At 41.7% G+C, this 16,861-nt stretch overlaps 2 protein-coding genes across 9 annotated transcripts in view; one reads left to right on the top strand and one right to left on the bottom strand.

The window, feature by feature from the left end:
- TOR1AIP1 (torsin 1A interacting protein 1) overlaps positions 1-3,227 on the bottom strand; it is a 46,906-nt gene extending 43,679 nt beyond the window's left edge. For 2 of the 6 annotated variants that reach the window (XM_055419169.2, XM_055419167.2), the window contains exon 1: positions 2,047-3,226. In XM_055419169.2, coding sequence (XP_055275144.1) covers positions 2,047-2,527 — 481 coding nt within the window. In that variant the 5' untranslated portion in view covers positions 2,528-3,226. Of the gene's footprint in view, positions 1-2,046 lie in introns of all 6 variants that reach the window. The other 4 variants (XM_055419168.2, XM_055419166.2, XM_055419165.2 and 1 more) reach the window with 4 other exon arrangements.
- Positions 2,071-16,861, top strand: part of LOC129551327 (torsin-1A-interacting protein 2) — a 46,357-nt gene continuing 31,566 nt past the window's right edge. The window contains exons 1-2 of one of the 3 annotated variants that reach the window (XM_055419173.2): positions 7,001-7,129; positions 13,485-13,639. The gene's annotated coding sequence lies outside the window, so the exon portion shown is untranslated. Of the gene's footprint in view, positions 2,210-6,992; positions 7,130-13,484; positions 13,640-16,861 lie in introns of those variants that run through there. The other 2 variants (XM_055419175.2, XM_055419170.2) reach the window with 2 other exon arrangements.

Below are 16,861 nucleotides of genomic sequence, written 5' to 3' on the forward strand. Positions count from 1 at the left end.
ACAAAGGTCCGTCTAGTCAAGGCTATGGTTTTTCCCGTGGTCATGTATGGATGTGAGAGTTGGACTGTGAAGAAAGCTGATTGCCGAAGAATTGATGCTTTTGAACTGTGGTGTTGGAGAAGACTCCTGAGAGTCCCTTGTACTGCCAGGAGATCCAGCCAGTCCATTCTAAACGAGATCAATCCTGGGTGTTGATTGGAAGGACTGATGCTAAAGCTGAAACTGCAATACTTTGGCCACCTCATGCAATGAGTTGACTCACTGGAAAAGACTCTGATGCTGGGAAAGGTTGGGGGTGGGAGGAGACAGGGACAACCGAGAATGAGATGGCTGGATGGCATCACCGACTCTGTGGACATGAGTTTGAGTGTACTCCGGGAGTTGGTGATGGACAGGGAGGCCTGGCGTGCTGTGATTCATGGGGTCGAGGAGAGTCGGACACGACTGAGCGACTGAACTGAACTGAAACAATAAAAAATTAGGTTTACCAAAACTTGGGAACTAGTAAGAACTACTCTTTCTGGACAACATAAAAATAAACTACTCACCAATGATGCTTTACAAAAAAATATAGAAATATTACTCTAGAAAATTCAAAAGATGGGCTAAAGAGGAAGAATGAAAAACGTGTAGATTCTCATAGATTTACTAAAAATAGAAGTAAATCCTTTGTGCGTTAAAAAAAAAAAAAAACCTAGCTTATACAATTGCATTGGCCTGTGTGGGAGAGTCAATACAACTTAGCCTATTTCCTTTGTCTTCCAAAGCATTCTTCTAGCTACTGGAGATACAGAAAGAACATAAACACTGAAGTATAACATGGTCCCTCAAATATATATGTAGGATCTTTGTCTTCAGAAGTTTATAATCTTAAAAGAGAGATAAAACATGTATAGGGGTTAAACGGTCTTGAATTGCTACTTCCAGTAGTAACTCATATATCTTTAACATAATTCCCCAAAAAATCAACACTTCTACTGTGTCAGCACTTCTGGCTTCAGCAGGTATTGTGCAGTCTATTACTCAGCTCTAAACTGAAAATCCAGCTCCTCTTCATCATATCCACCAATGGTCTATCACCAACTATGTAATCCCATTATGATTCAAACCCTTTGGTTTTACCTCGTAGGTGCCCTACCTGGAGCCAACATGAAACTCCATCTGTGACTCAGTGTTAGACGGGGAAGAAGGGGCAGTGTGGCCGTTGATTCATCTGTGACTTACCTAAAACTACACAATCAGTTTGTCAGTAACCCTGTGGCCCATTTAGATGAAAATTAATGAAAGTCTTGCTTTGTCACGCTACTACTTAACTACTGAGGTTACACTGACGGTTCCCAACATGCGAATTTCTGGCAGAGACCACCACAGTAGAGAAAGAGAGATCAGTTCAAGTTGATCACAAACTGGGAAGCTTCAGGTTCAGGATGACTGCCTTGACCCCATTTCAGTGTAAACATGTGGGTAGGATTTCAAATCAATTCATTAACTACGCTAGTCCTCAAAACGGCCACTCACTAAATTCCCCTTCCTTTCTCCCCTCCTGGATAGTGACGGGGAAAGACTGGAAGGTTAGATGAGGACCAAAATTCTCGTTGAAGGACTTCTGGTCTCGGAGTTAAAGGAGGAAATGGAAGTGGCTTTGGCAGAAACATCCGCAGGGTAGAGAGAACCGATGTGAAACTGAACTCTGAGTGAGTCAGTGTCCTGCCTTCTGCCTAACTCGCCGCCCCGACGTGCAGGCCTGCAGGAAACAGGCAATCCTGACACCTCTAAACTGATGCCCAGGGAAGCACGCGGCTCCTCGACTCTGCTCAGGTCACTACGCACGACCGCCTTTCCTTCCGGCGCCCCCACCCTGCCACTTTCCCGCCAGCCGACGGGGCGGCCCGGGGTGGGGGCCCAGGTCCATCCCGGAGAAGCTCGGAGGGGATGAGCTCAAGGCAGGCGCACGCCCGCCCAAGGCGCGCACACCCCTCGCGCGTGCCCGCCCGCGGCACTCCCTCCCCGACTCGCGGCTAACGCTGTTACCTCAGACTGTCTCACCTTCGGATGAATGGGAGTCCCGTAATCCCCTTCTGGTCGTAACCGGAGACGGTCGCATCGGAGGCGGCGGCGAGTGCGGCTGCTGCTGGAGGCGAGCAGCTCTCCGCGTCTGCATCTCCTCGGCTTCGCGGAGTCGGGGCTGCCTTCGCTGCCGAGACCGAAGGTAATAGGCGCTTTCTCTCACTTCCTCTTTCGCCGAATCGGGCCGGAACCCTTCTAGCGGAATCTGTCTTCCCACCCGGGCCTTTTCTTTGGCCGCCCGGGGCTCGAAGTCGCCGTACACTTCGGGCGGCTCTTCCGAGAACCTCACTTCCCGCCGGCCGTGGCGCGACGGCGTAGGAGTTCCGTACGCAGGTACGTCACTGCTGCCGCCATTGTGAGGGGCGAGCCGGGGCCTTCCGTCGCGGAGCGGGGCCCTGGGCGTGACGTACAGCGCCCAGCTTTCCTTCTCCGGCTCCGCCCGCCGCCCCTCGCCTGCCATAGTTGTTGACGTAGCTTGAGTCGATCGCGAAGGTGTTTTGCGGTGCCCTTCAGTCTCGTGCCGTTGGTGGCGATCGTTTTTCGGGGTGTAGGGCGGTGGTGTCGGCGGTCAGGGAGGCAGTTGAGCGTCGCCGGGGCTGCCGCCTGCGTCGTCGCTGCTGTGCTGCAAACCCGCCTCTGGGCCCATGGTGTGTTCCGAGGGCTGTGGGAGAGGCAGTGCCTGTGCTGGGTCAGCTGCCGCGGGTCACTCCCGCCTCCTGGCTGAAGGCACCAAAGAGGAGGAGAAGAGCGAGGAGGCGTCGCTGTCCTCGGCCTTCGGGGAGGGAGGGAGGGAAGACGGAGAAGGGACAAGTGGCTGGGCAAATTGCCGGCCCTCAGTCCTGCTGCTCCTGGCAACTGTTGCCTGCTCGCTAGAGGCGCCCGGCCTGGCCCCCATCACAGAGTCGCTGGGAAAGGCGGAGTGAAACGGGGTTGGAGGAGAAGTTTCGGTCCTCAGCCCCGGGCTGTTGCGCAGTTTTCCCGCAGCCTTTTTGATCGACTCCTGCCTTCGCCGTACCTTTCCAAGTGTCCCTTTGCAGGGTTGACAAGACATAGTCGCAGGTGTCACCTTTCCCTGGGGAAAATTTTAGTTTCAAGTTACTTGGGAAGGCAGTTTACCAGCTTTAGGTTTTAAAAGTCACTTGTTGAGTGTACGAAATCGGATTTACAGGCTTACTAGGGTTGATTTCCGTTTACAAAATGTACACAGCAAACAGTATTACTGCTGATTTCGTATAAAGGCTCTACTTCAGCAACACTGTTCAGAGACGTTGTTAGTCTTATGGACAGAGAGAAATGAACAGATAGTTTGATTAAAGACAGAACTGTAATTTTCAGTTGTGATCCATTATTTTCACTTTGATTCTGAGCATGACTTGATATACTGCATTTGATACAGGGTTTTTCTGCGCTTAGTTTACTGAATAAGAAAGCATGACAAATCCATTTGTTTCACTTCTGTGTACCGTATTTGCAGATGTGGAAAATCTGCAAATATCTAAACTTAGACACACTGAGGGAATGTTATTGAAAAAACGGTTAATCTTGCTTTCACATACACACACCCTTCTCGGACGATTTTCTATAATTGATTTTAGTGAATAGATTTTAAAAATTACAATTTGGATAGCAGTTACATTGAATGGGCCTGAAAATTTTGAAGTGAAGTGAAAGTAAGCCGCTCAGTCATGTCCGACTCTTTGGGACCCCATGGTGTACAGTCCATGGAATTCTCCAGGCCAGAATACTAGAGTTAGCCCTTCCCTTTTCCAGGGGATCTTCCCAACCCAGGGATCGAACCCAGGTTTCCTGCATTGTGGGCAGATTCTTTACCAGCTGAGTCACAAAGGTGTTTACTCTTTCAAGTATTTTAAATCACTTTAGAATGTTGTTGAGCAACTCCTTGTTCAAACTGGGCACATATTTCATTTTAATGAAATCTTAAGGATGTCCTGTGTTTTCACTAATAGTCCATAAATTTGGCCACAGACACATGCTTTAGAATCACCTAGGTTTTTCTTGATAGAAGCTCTCCTTCAGCTTTCTGGTTTTGTTTTTTTTTAATTATATACAATATAGCCAAAGAAACTGAAGGAATAGCAACATGAAAGAGGCTACTTTTTAAAGAATCTTCTATCTTGGGTAAAATTAAAAGCATGTTCTCCCTTGTCAGCCTGAGTGAGTTAGTATATTTGGAAAATTTGTGGGACTTTTCTCTGACAAAATGCTGAGAAGTGTTGATACTTGGTTAATATCTGGCTTTTACTTGTTTTAACTAGTGCTTTATAAGATACCTATTATATTACTCTATTAATTTGTAACAGTAAAAGTACTGTAATAGATGAAAAGATATAATAGATTCAAGGATATAATAAAGGATATAAAACTTTATACAAGTAGTATTAATAAAGTTCATATTATAGTGGTAATATTAATACATAAGAAGCTCTTTAAAACAGTTACGATGACAACTATATAGAAACTTGGATACAGATTGTAAAACAGATTTGGGGGGATGTATTAAAGAAGACAGGAGATTCAATACATTAGTACGTGTATTGCTGCTGCAAATTTGCTTCAGTCCTGTCCGAGACTGTGTGCCCCTGGACTGTAGCCCACCAGCTCCTCTGTCCGTGCGATTCTCCAGGCAAGAATACTGGAGTGGGTTGCCATGCCCCCTCCGGGGATCTTCCCGACCCAGGGAATGAAGCTGCAAGTCTCTGTCCCCTGCATTGGCAGGCAGGTTCTTTACCACTAGTGCCACCTATGTCATCATGTAATTAAAAATGCTTGAAGAACTTAGGAATGGTTTTCAAAATCATGAGAAGCTTGACGCAAAATCAGAGGAATGGTAACTTTAGCATTAAAACATACTTTTTTTAGGGTTTTCCCTCTTTTTGTCTAGGTGATTCATGGGGTCGCAAAGAGTCGGACACGACTGAGTGACTGAACTGAACTGAACTGAATCCTAGCTCTGCCATACGTGCCTCCCACAGTTAGCAACCTTACAAATACCAACTTTCATTACCAACTGTGAGGTAAAGCTAAACCCTTGTCAAACCAGATATTCTGCTGTAGATGTTTTCCAAACCCAATGATGGCACAAAAGAGGTGACATTACAGAGACGGTAGACTCAGCTAATAGCATAAGGGAACTGCTAGGCTGCTAATACCAAGAGGAAGCATGAGCTCTGAATGTTAAACAGTTATTGTGGGAGTTTGAGATCTGTGGAGGAACTCAGTGAATCAAAAGAGAACGAGAGAAGAAATAACTAGAACAAAGAATAGACTCATTAATTCATGTGTTTATTAAACGTGTTGAAACAGAATAGATGCTTAATAAATATATGAATTCAATTAAGAGTATTCTTTACCCTGAGGGAATTTGCCATATATTAGGGAAGACAGATACATACGAAATTATAATTGGCATTAATTTAAATACCTATTAGACCTCAGTCTAGAAATCTAATGTTCTTGACACTGGATTTCTAAGTAAAGCAGCTATTTTAATAAAATAATTTTTGTACATGAGTTTTTCGTTTGCTGTTCTGTCGCTAAGTCATGTCTGACTGCAACCTCATGGACTCCAGCCCCCAGGCTTCTCTGTCCTCCACTATCTCCTGGAGTTTTTTGTTCAGGGTAAGCAGAAATACTGTTATTTAGTGAGAAAGCATTTATCAATTCATTGTACATAGTGTCTACAATTTTGGTCAGAATAATTTTGGGGTTATATCTTAGGAGAAAAAGGTAACATTGTTATTTTTAATAAAAAGATTAAAATATTAAATAAGAGGAAGTAAAGACATAGTAGCCAGCACACTTATTCCACATTCTCACAAATGATAGAAAATATTTTGAAGACTGTTAATATAAATGAAAATGTCTTGCTGGAAATGAAGTGACTACAATAAATGGCCTTCCATTTATTCTTTGTTTAATTCGAAATTGCAATTAAACATCTAAAAATGTTCCCAAATCCTGCAGCTTCTGCCAAAAAAGGATGGTTGAGAGGTGAAGACGCCAGAAAAAGAAGTTACTTACATGAAGGATCATTAACCCAATAAAATTCTGAGCTTGTGCTATGTACTAGACAATCCTCTCTTCCGGGATTTTATATTCTATGGGAGTCATAAAAATCAATGTAAGTAAAATAGTATATTGATCAGGAGTTTTATGGGAAAAAATTAGGAAAGGGTAAGTGAGATTTATGTGAGCAGATTTCTTCTCTGTTGTCTTGAATTGGCCCAGTTCAGGAACAGGACTTTCAGACTGACTTCACAGTTGCCCTTAACCAATGATGTGTTCTTGGGTAAAATGTTTTCCATCTGTCAATTTTCGGTTCTGTAACATTAATAGATGAAGAAAATAGAGCTTTTATCCATTTAGCCGACACTTTTGTTCATTATCTCATTTACTCACAACCATCTTATGAGGTATGTATGTAGCGCTGTCCGCATTTAACATGGGGACTCGCACCTCATAAAGGTGGCAGTCGGTTTCCAAATCAAGCCTGACTGGTGCTTGCCATTATCATTGGCTAGTGCGGCTCACTGCGTTGGTTCCATTGGTTCCTCAAGCCTATGCGCTTTAGGTTTTTTTAAGGGCTCAGTTCAGTTCTGTCGCTCAGTCGTGTCCGACTCTGCGACCCCAAGGGCTGCGCCAGGCTTCCCTGGCCATTCACTAACCCCAGGGCCCTCCACTATGTTGCAGAGATATCTGCCTTCGGGTCAGAGAGCAGCGCGACAGCGAGAACGCTGAGAGGCTGTGCGGTTCCGGCCCTTCACTCCCCACGCCTCCGGCCTCCCGCCCCGCCTCAGGCTGGCCGGGGGAGTGCAGCCGGGGGTGGTGCCTGGGGGAGGAGGGGGCGGGGCCGGCGCCTACCAGTCCCAGCATTCCGCGGGCTCCCGCCCTCCCCGCGGAGGTCGCCGTCACGTGGGAGAGTCGGGACGACGTGCAGTTCGGTGGCGTCCGAGGGGTGCAGCCCCGCGTTGTGAAGCAGAGAGAACGCTCGAAGGGCTCTCCTGACGTTGACAGTCGACGGTTTAAAACCTCGCTAGACATTGTAAGTAAAATAGGTGTACAACTTTTCCATGTTTTAATATTTGATCTGATACCTTCTTTTTAAATATCTTTCAGAAAAAATCCCTCCCCACCCCCACCTCCTTACCGCAAAAACCTTAAAAGGAGCAGGTTGGAGGTATATTTTTGTTTTGGAGTGAGAAAGAAACAGAATCGCATAAACATTAACACAGGAAGGTGAGAATAAATGTTTAGTGTGGACCTTGAGACGAGAAGCAGAATTCCTCTAAGGTTCAAATGTAAAAGGGAAATCTACCATGCAGGTGTTGATTACTCCCTTACCTCCGCGTTTGACTGGATCCCATCATTCATCTTCTTAATCCTTGTAAGGTAGTGCCCGGCCGCCCCTCACTCCCCCACCCCTGCCTTTTAGCCTTAATGGTGCTAAAAAGAGCAAAGTTTGAAGTTTTAATGAGACCCTGCAATTACCAATTCATTACGTATTATATATGTATTCCCAATTGTATTTCATACCGGGGGAGAAAGTTTATCCCCTTTTCTTTCCTTCAAAAAAATGTACTGCCTACCTAATCAGTAGTGCTTAATTGAAATATTTTATACACAAGATACAAAAATCAGTAATTTTAATCTGATTCAATACACTTTTTATTTCAATTTTACCTCTCAAGGTTCTAAAATATTTTATTTTGGATCTCTATAAGGGATTCCTTCCTTGTCTCTCTTTGTTAAGAATTAGGGCTGTGACTCTTCTCCATATCTATCAGTCCAGTTTTGTTTTTCGAGCACAGGATTAGTATGTAACTGGCCAGTGGAAAATAATTTTAAAAGGAACTTAATGGTAGAGGAACTGAAAATGTTCCTGGAAGCCTTTATGTGGATTAGAATAGTTTGGAAAACTGGCTTTTGCTCTGAAAACTTTGAAAGCGTCTCCTCAGCAATATTTTTTATGCTGAACGCAGAGTCCAGGACTTGATTACCAGTTTTGCTTCTGGTTTATCACGTAACCGTAAGTGACTCATTTAAGCAATATTTCACTTGTTTTTTTTAAACTTATGTAGAGATAATACTAGCCTGAGAGTGTCTGTAATTCACAAATAAAGTAACAAGAATTTATCTAATTATTTGGGGGTTATTGGGTATTTTAATAATGTATAGTGTCTTGTATGTTATCTGTTTTTGCCATGGAAGTAGTTTTGAAAACTGAATGAGAATCCACATTCCTCTGAAGTGCAGCTTGAATTTCCTGAAGGAAAGTTTGCTCAGAGAAGCTTGGTAGGCTTTATGCTGTTTCTCATTTTGCATTTAGAAATTTAATTGTGTTAAAATTTCATTGCTAGTCAATATTTTATGACTGTTGTGCCCAAGAAGAGATAATTCAGTACACTGATTATACTTTATCGTAGGTTTGGACAGCAAATTAAGCATTTGTGTGTAAAGAAAGATGGCTCCCACATTGGTTATGAGCATACACTTTGGAGTCACAGCTGAATTTAAATTCCTGTCCTGTCACTTTGTAACTTGGGCAGGTTACTTTATCACTCTGAGCCCATGAAAGCGGAGATTTAGAGTTGTTTGGAACATTAAATGGGATAGTTTAAGGACCTAAGTGGAAACAGTTATTGCCAATTGGGCCAATTTTCTCTTTACTAGTATTAAAATAAGTGGCATGTGGTCCTGATAATCAAAATAGAGTGGAGGAAAATTTACCTGTAATTCCACTACCTCAACAAATCAAAAATTTTAAATTTTTATATAATCTTCTTTAGTCTCCGTTCATGGATATACATGACGTAAATAACATTTTTGCAAATAGGCGAGTTTAAGACATTAGTTTGTAAACTTCTGAAGATTTTGTCTTAATTATATGAATAGAGCTTTCTGGTTATGCCTCTCTGATGTACTAGTGATGAAAGAGCAGAACTTTTCCTTTAGCACAGTTTCTACTTGTTTTCCTCAGTCCGAAAAATAAATGTCTGGTTGCACTTTCACTTAATAGTTAGACTAATAATAAACACTTTCTGAGACTTATTTTGTGGTAAGGACTGCACATTATCTCTTTAACACTCATAATGCTTCTTTCATGTAGGTACTGTTATTCTGTTTTGTGGTTATTAAGAAAACCAGAGAAACAGGAAGAGTTCACCAAGTCAGGTGCTGGGGCAGTCATTCAGGCCTAGGCAGTCTGACTTTAGGGGACTGTGCTGCCAGTCTTTCCTATTTATAGATTCACTATATGGATGTCAAGTTGTATGTGTATGTAGATGATCCTGGAGGCTGACTTACAAGTTCTTTGTGTAAAAATAACAAACAGTGTTTGTACCTTACAACAACCAAGACCACCACATGTAAAAAAAAATGTGTGGGAAAACAGGAGAAGGGAGGTGTTTAGTGTCTTCACAGTTGAGGCATTCACCTATAGTTTTAATAATTGTGGCAGTAAAAAATATGATTTATACACCAGACAAGTTATTAAGACTAAATTTTCCCTTTTTTTTTTTGTTAGAGATAAACATCTTAAAGTAAATACAAGGTTTACAGTGAATGAGAGCTACCTTTTCTTCATTAAAACAGTGTTTTTTAAACTTGATAAGGAGCATCAGAATCATCTGATGAGCCTCTTAACACAGATTCCTGTACACCCTCAAAGTTTCTGGTCTAATAAGTCTAGGGTAGGGCCCAAGAGTTTACATTTCTAATAAGTTCCCAGGTGATGCTAATGATTTCCAGCTAATGAGTTTAGTAAGGAAACAAATATTAGTGGTGGTTGTCCAGATTATTGGCCTGATAGTGAAACCTCAGAAGCATTGAGCACCCAGCTCCTGTTTTAAAACACTACCCTTTAATAAAAGGAACCAGGAGTTTTTTGGGTGTGGTGGGAGGGGGGAAAGCTCTTGAATCTAGGGCATGGGCAGGAAAATATAAGAGGAGCCTGAAACATTTAGTGGTGCTGGAAATTAAGGAGATGCTCGAAATGGTTTGGGAGCTTGTTGAAAAGACACAAGAGTGAAGGAGCTCCTGATTGCCAGAGTTGGAACAACTTGAGTAATAGAATGCATAATGGTGGTACTGGATTTTAACTCAAATAAGTGGCCACAGGTCATACTGACATAGCTGAGTACATAAATAGGATTCAAGAAGGGACAGCTCGCTCTTATAGAAGAATTCCGATGAATAAACATGGCAAGAAGGAAATAGAAAATCACTATTAGGCAAAACAGCAGCATAGTAATTATCGCAAACAAAATGTGCCTGTAATCCTGGTAGGTGAAAGTTTGAGGAAATACAGGATATTTGAGCAGTCTCAGAGTGTCTCCCCAAGATAATTATTAGTTAACTTGACAGTGGAGATACCGTGATAACCAACTGACCAAGGTTAAAATCTCCACAGAAATAGGCTTATGGATATCGTGAACCCAGTGATGCGATGCATTGAGAAGGACACATCATTTCTTTGGTATTATTCTTGCCCCAAACGCATAACCTCTTTATCTTTCTACTCATGCTGCTGCTGCTAAGTCGCTTCAGTCGTGTCCGGCTCTGTGCGACCCCATAGACGGCAGCCCACCAGGCTCCTTCGTCCATGGGATTTTCCAGGCAAGAGGACTGGAGTGGGGTGCCATTGCCTTCTCCTTTTCTACTCATGGGAAAACATTATAAACACAAATTGAGGGACATTCCACAAAATAACCAAGTGGTATTTTTCGTATCAAGGTTACAAAGACCAGGAAAAGTCACAAAAGATAATGACAAAAACTATCACAGATTGGAGACTGGGGGGAATTAACAACTAAATGCGATGAGGGATCCCAGATGGAACCATGGAACAGAAAAGGAACATTAGTGGAGAAACTGGCAAAATTCTAACAGTCTGTAGTTAGTTGACTTGTACCATGTCTTGGTTTTATAACAGGTATAAAATTAGTTCAAAATAAAATGTGCTGGCTTCATGTAGATACCTAAGATGATTAGTGGAGTTGAACTGACACTGGGAATCAGTTGTGCTGCTCACTGTTGGAATCATAGCAAACTCTCTGAACCTTTGTGCGTTGCTTTTTGCCTCTATATGAGTCATCCTAACCTAAGATACAAATCAGAGGAGTTGGGAGGGAGTAGAACGAAGGGTAAGAAGGAAAAGACGATTTTCTGTACTCAGAAAAAGTCTATATCTGAACTGCTCCAGGCCCTTGAAAAGAAACAGTTCCCTCGGGAAGTAAGTGGAGTGCTTTTTGTTTCTAGTGTTCAGTACTTTCTCAACTTGCCTTTTAAAAATATGGGATAAGTACTACCTAGGGAAAACACTGGGCAGTGACTTTAAATTGTGAAAATAGTAATCCTAACTTACTATGATAATGGATGTGGTACAGAGGAGTGGGCAAGACTTAGGTACTTAGTTTTCAACACAGACTTGCATGGTGTTGCTTGTTGTTCAGTTAGTCCAACTCTTTTGGGATTCCATGGACGAGCCTGCCAGGCTCCTCTGTCCATGGAATTCTCCAGGCAAGAATACTGGAGTTGGTTGCCTTTTCCTTCTCTAGGGGATCTTCCTGACCCAGGGATCAAACCTGAGTCTCCCGCATTGGCAGGTGGATTCTTCATCACTGATCCACCAGGGAAACCCAAATTACTGGTACAAATTCAGAAATACCTAACCTTAGCGCTACTAGGTCTCACTGTTGAAAACTGCAAATTAACTTTAAAAGTTTGGCTCCTGGTGTTTTAAATTGAAACTGTAGGCAGAATATGAACCATGGACTTGTGTCCATTAGGGCAAAGTAGATTGAAATGCACCAGTAAATGTCTAAACCAGTTGTTCCCCTTTGTGGAATGCCAGCAATGCACGAACACACCTGTTATGTTTGTCAGTTCTTTTTTTTTTTGACTGCGCCTCTCGAGGCTTGTGGGATCTTAGTTCCCCAACAAGGGATTGAACCCTGGTCCTCGGCATTAAGAGCTCAGAGTCCTAACCACTCTAACCCAGGTCTAACTCTGGTTAGGACCCAGAGTCCTAACCCCTGGACCACCAGGGGAATTCTCTTTGTGTTAATTCCTGTGCTACTCGGGATATATTTTGTTCAGCTTACCTTCTTTTGAAGAGGGAATAGTGTGTGTGCCAAATAGTGCTGGAATGTGCTTTCTCTCTGTGATCTCAAGACTTTGCCAAATTAAAAGTAATTCCTCACAAAACAGACTGAAAACTTTCAGGAGCATATATTTTCATAATGTATTTTAAGCAAAGAATTACTTTAGATAATGTGAATTTAAAAAGAACAGGAATTCTTTTTTTTCATACTTTTTAATCTGTGACGTGTGTGCTCAGTCGCTCAGTTGTATTCGACTCTTTGTGACCCCTTGGATTGTAGCCCACCAGGCCCCTCTGTCCGTGGAATTTTTCAGGCAAGAGTACTGGAGCGGTTTCATTTCTTCCTCCAAGGGATCTTCCCAACCCAGGGATTGAGGCACCTCTTGCGTCTCCTGCATTAGCAGGCAGATTCTTTACCACTTTATCTGGGAAGCCTTACATCTTAACTCTCAACATGTAAATTCAGAACTGGTTAATGAAATATGAAGCTTTTGAGATTTCACTTTATATGTGAGACTTATAGGAGAAGATACCCTGGAGTAGGAAATGGCAACCCACTCCACTATTCTTGATGGTTAATTCCATGGATAGAGGAGCCTCACGTGCTATAGCCCATGGAGTCACAAAGAGTCAGACACGACAGAGCACACACGCATGAGACTTCTAGAGAAACTGTCTCATACAAAAAATAGTTTTGCTTATTGATTAACTTTAGAATAAAATATTCTATGGAAGAAAATATTTAAAATGGAAACTCAAGAAAATTTAGAGCATTTGTATTTTTTCCGTGTCTGTCTTTTGGTTTTCTGTATTATTTGCGGACTTGGCTGAAATGATATATTTGCCTAGAGAAGTCACCCCAACTCTACTCAATCTGAAACATATTATGCAGCCTAAAGAGAATAAGGGAGTTTTCGTCTATCAAAGGCAGATTTGAGCTGTCTAACTAACATGCGTTTAGGAAATAGTGATTCATGATATAGAGTCACAATATTTAGAGATGATTATTATATGTTGAGATGCCTTTTTTTAGTAGATGTAAATTTCACTGGTTTAAATAGAACTGCATTTTCTATTTTGATGTTAAAGTACTGTTTTCTAAATTTTCCTCTAATAAAGCTGCAGAAAACATCTCACACACAAAAATTTTGACTTACAGAGTTCCCTGGTGGTCCAGTGGTTAGAACTGGGCACATTCACTGCCATGGCCCAGGTTCAGTTTCTGGTTGGGTAACTAAGCCTCACAGTGCAGTTAAAAAAAAAAACCAAAAACTTGATTTGTATTTTTCTTTTGTAGAGTTGGTCTTCTGTATCTACAAGTCCCATGTCTGTGGATTCAACCAACCATGAATAGAAAATATTTGTGAAAAAAAATTCCAGAAAGTTCCAAAAAGCAAAACTTGAACTTGCTGTGCTCTGGCAACTATTTACTTAGAATTTACTTTATATAAGGTATCGTAAGTAATCTTGAGATGTTCATAAGTTATATGAAATTCTATGCCATTTTATATAAGGGACTGGAGTGTTCATCCCTCCGTGCATTTTGGTATCTCTGGGTGATCCTGGATTGAACCCCCCACTTATATAGGATGACTGTATAGAGTTTATGTGGTAGAGAAGCCTTTTAAACTTTGTTTTTTGTTCACTATTGTTGGCTGGAAGGTTCTTGAAAATAAAAACATTCCAACTACTTCTGTGGGCCTTCCATAATTTTCTGTGATTTCTGTAGGTAATCTTTTTATATCTATCTAAAAGCCCTTAAAACCCACCCTGGTGGCTCAGACAGTAAAAGCGTCTGCCTACAATGCAGGCGACCCAGGTTCGATCCCTGGGTCGGGAAGATCCCCTGGAGTAGGAAATGGCAACCCACTCCAGTACTCTTGCCTTGAAAATCCCATGGATGGAGGATCATGGTAGGCTGCAGTCCATGGGTCGCAAAGAGTCAGACATGACTGAGTGACTTCACTTTCACTTTCAAAAGCCCTTATAAGACCTTTACGTAAAGCGTTGGTTCCACTCTGGATTCCCTGGACATCTAGAAGTTCTGTAAGGTTTTTCTCTTTGTATTTATAATATTTAGCATTGTGCCTAGTACATGGGTTTCTTCAGTAACTTAAACAATACAATAATCAGTCGAGTACTGGTTGTTCCCCGGGTATTTTCAGCATTTCTACAAGCCTAATGGTGTGCAGAGGTAAAGATGTGGGTTTGATCTCTGGGTCTGAAAGATCCCCTAGAGTAGGAAATGGCAATGCACTTCAGTATTCTTACCTGGAAAATTCCATGGACAGAGAAGCCTGGTGGGCTATAGTCCATGGGGGTCACAAAGGGTCACATACGACTGTGCACGCATGCAAAAATGGTTATCATATACTCACCTCAAATCAACCACTTCTGACTTAAGCTAATGGTGTTGAGAAAGGAAACAAATCCAGAATGTCTCAGTCTTTCCAACTTTATGTTACAGGTGCTTTGAATATTATCTCTCATTTAAAGTATTGAAAATTTTTAAAGCAGGGCTATTAACACTGGTTTTTTACTTGTTTTATTAGAAGTAACTCTGACTGGCAGAGTTACATGTCTAATTGATAAAATAAGAAAATGACATCATTACAAGAATGGTAGTTGTTCTAGCATCCTTCCAGAGTGAGATCTGAGGGGGGAGCCTACAAATAAAAATTGCCTTTGATAGTGAAATGATAAGCAACCCTTCCTGCTCAGTGGTTCTGAACCATTTCAGGTTCCTTTGGGAATCAAAATGTATGTACAGTTGACTTTTGAACAACACAGTTTGAATTGTGTGGGTCAACTTACATGCAGATTTTTTTCAACAATAAATAGTGTGGTACTCCATAGTCTATGGTTGTTTGAATCTTAGGATGCGAAGGAACCCTTCTTCCACTCCTGGGGGTGCATCCCTGGTGCAGAACTAAGATCCCTACTTGCCGTGCTGTGTGACCAGGAAAAAAAAAAGGATTATTATTTCACAGATGGAGGATTACTGTTGAATGCTTGGCCAGGTGAGGCCAGTCAAGGTTCTTTGGGCTTCATCTTGCCTGGAAGGAGAGTGCTTCTTTTCTTATCTGCACAAAGGCACCATATGAAAAGAGTGTTGCACGTAGGTGCATGCCTTTATAAAATATGCCAAGATAAACTTTCCTTTTCATTAGGTAGCTAATGGAGAAATTAATTCCATTAATTAACATTAGGTAGGGCTTCCCTAGTAGCTCAGCTGGTAAAGAATCCGCCTTCAATGCAGGAGACCCTGGTTTGATTCCTGGGTCGGAAGGATCCTATGGAGACGGGATAGGCTACTCATTCCCAGTATTCTTGGGCTTCCCTGGTGACTCAGACAGTAAAGAATCCACCTGCAATGTGGGATACCTGGCTTAGATCCCTGGGTTGGGGAGATCCCCAGGAGGAGAGCATGGCAACCCTCTCCAGTATTCTTTCCTAGAGAATGTCATGGACAGAGGAACCTGGTGGGCTGTAGTCTGTGGGGTCACAAAGAGTCAGACACGACTGAGTGACTGAACAACAACAACAAATAGTTGATTTACAATATTATATTTTCTTTTACCTTGTTTCTAGAAAGAGATAGCTGCTTGCAGACACAGATGCGTGTCTTTCTATAGGGTTCCTCTTCCTCAGTCACCCATCTTGCCTCTGAACAGAATAATTGCTGCTGATCTTCTTGTCCACAGTGTGAAAGTTTGGTTTTGCCTATTAATCTGTTTTTCTAGCCCACTCCTATTTTCTGCTCTTCTCTAAAGAGTGGATATATGTTTAAGTATAACTGATTCACTTTGCTGTACGGCAGAAACTTAACAACATTGTAAATCAACTATACTCCAGGAAAAATTATTTAAAATATAAAAATGAAGATAGAAAAAAAAATACCAAATAGAGGTTATGTAAACTGTTAGGCTTTGTGATACCGTGACCATTCATACAGCTCCAACCATTCAAAGAAAAAGTGTTTATAATAATACTTTGAAATACTCTGTATACCTTTCCTGACCCCATCTACTTCCCTCTCCCATCAAAGGTAGTAATTATCCTTGTACTTGTCTTTTTCTTTCTAGCTTTATTGCATATTTATTCCTAAGTAATATATTGAGACTATGTAAATAGAAACTGTTACATAGAGACAGTGAGTGTGTGCTTTTTATGAGACTACGGCAGTGTTTTTTTTTTTTTTTTAGCTGTTCTACTGTTTGTGGACATTTTAGCTGTTATTTTGCTGTTATACAGAGAACTACCATGAATATTGTTATTCATGTTTTTAAATAAACATGTAATTTTCTCTAGGTTAGCTACCTAAGAGTGGAGTTACTGAATTATAGGAAACGCACATTCTCAACTTTATTAGATACTGCCCAAAACAGTTATACTAATTTATGGTCCTGTCATTAGGGTATAAGAATTCAAATTACTCTTATGTTCTCTGATAAATATTTAATATATCAATATATTAAATATGGTATATGATTTATGGGGAGGAAAAGTAAAGAAGGAGAGGGAATATTGTTTCACTGTGCTCAGAGCCTTAGGGGATTAGAGACTAAGGGGATGAAGTATAATCAAGAAGCTCTGGGCTCCATGTGGTGATTTACATAAACAGAGGTACAGGTTTGATGGGATTGGTTGGTCCTCATATTTTCAAGCAGATAA

Source organism: Moschus berezovskii, chromosome 17, assembly GCF_049115385.1.
Source record: "Moschus berezovskii isolate FMDL1 chromosome 17, NW_MosBer_1.0, whole genome shotgun sequence".
In the NCBI taxonomy this organism is placed as follows: Eukaryota; Metazoa; Chordata; class Mammalia; order Artiodactyla; family Moschidae; genus Moschus; species Moschus berezovskii.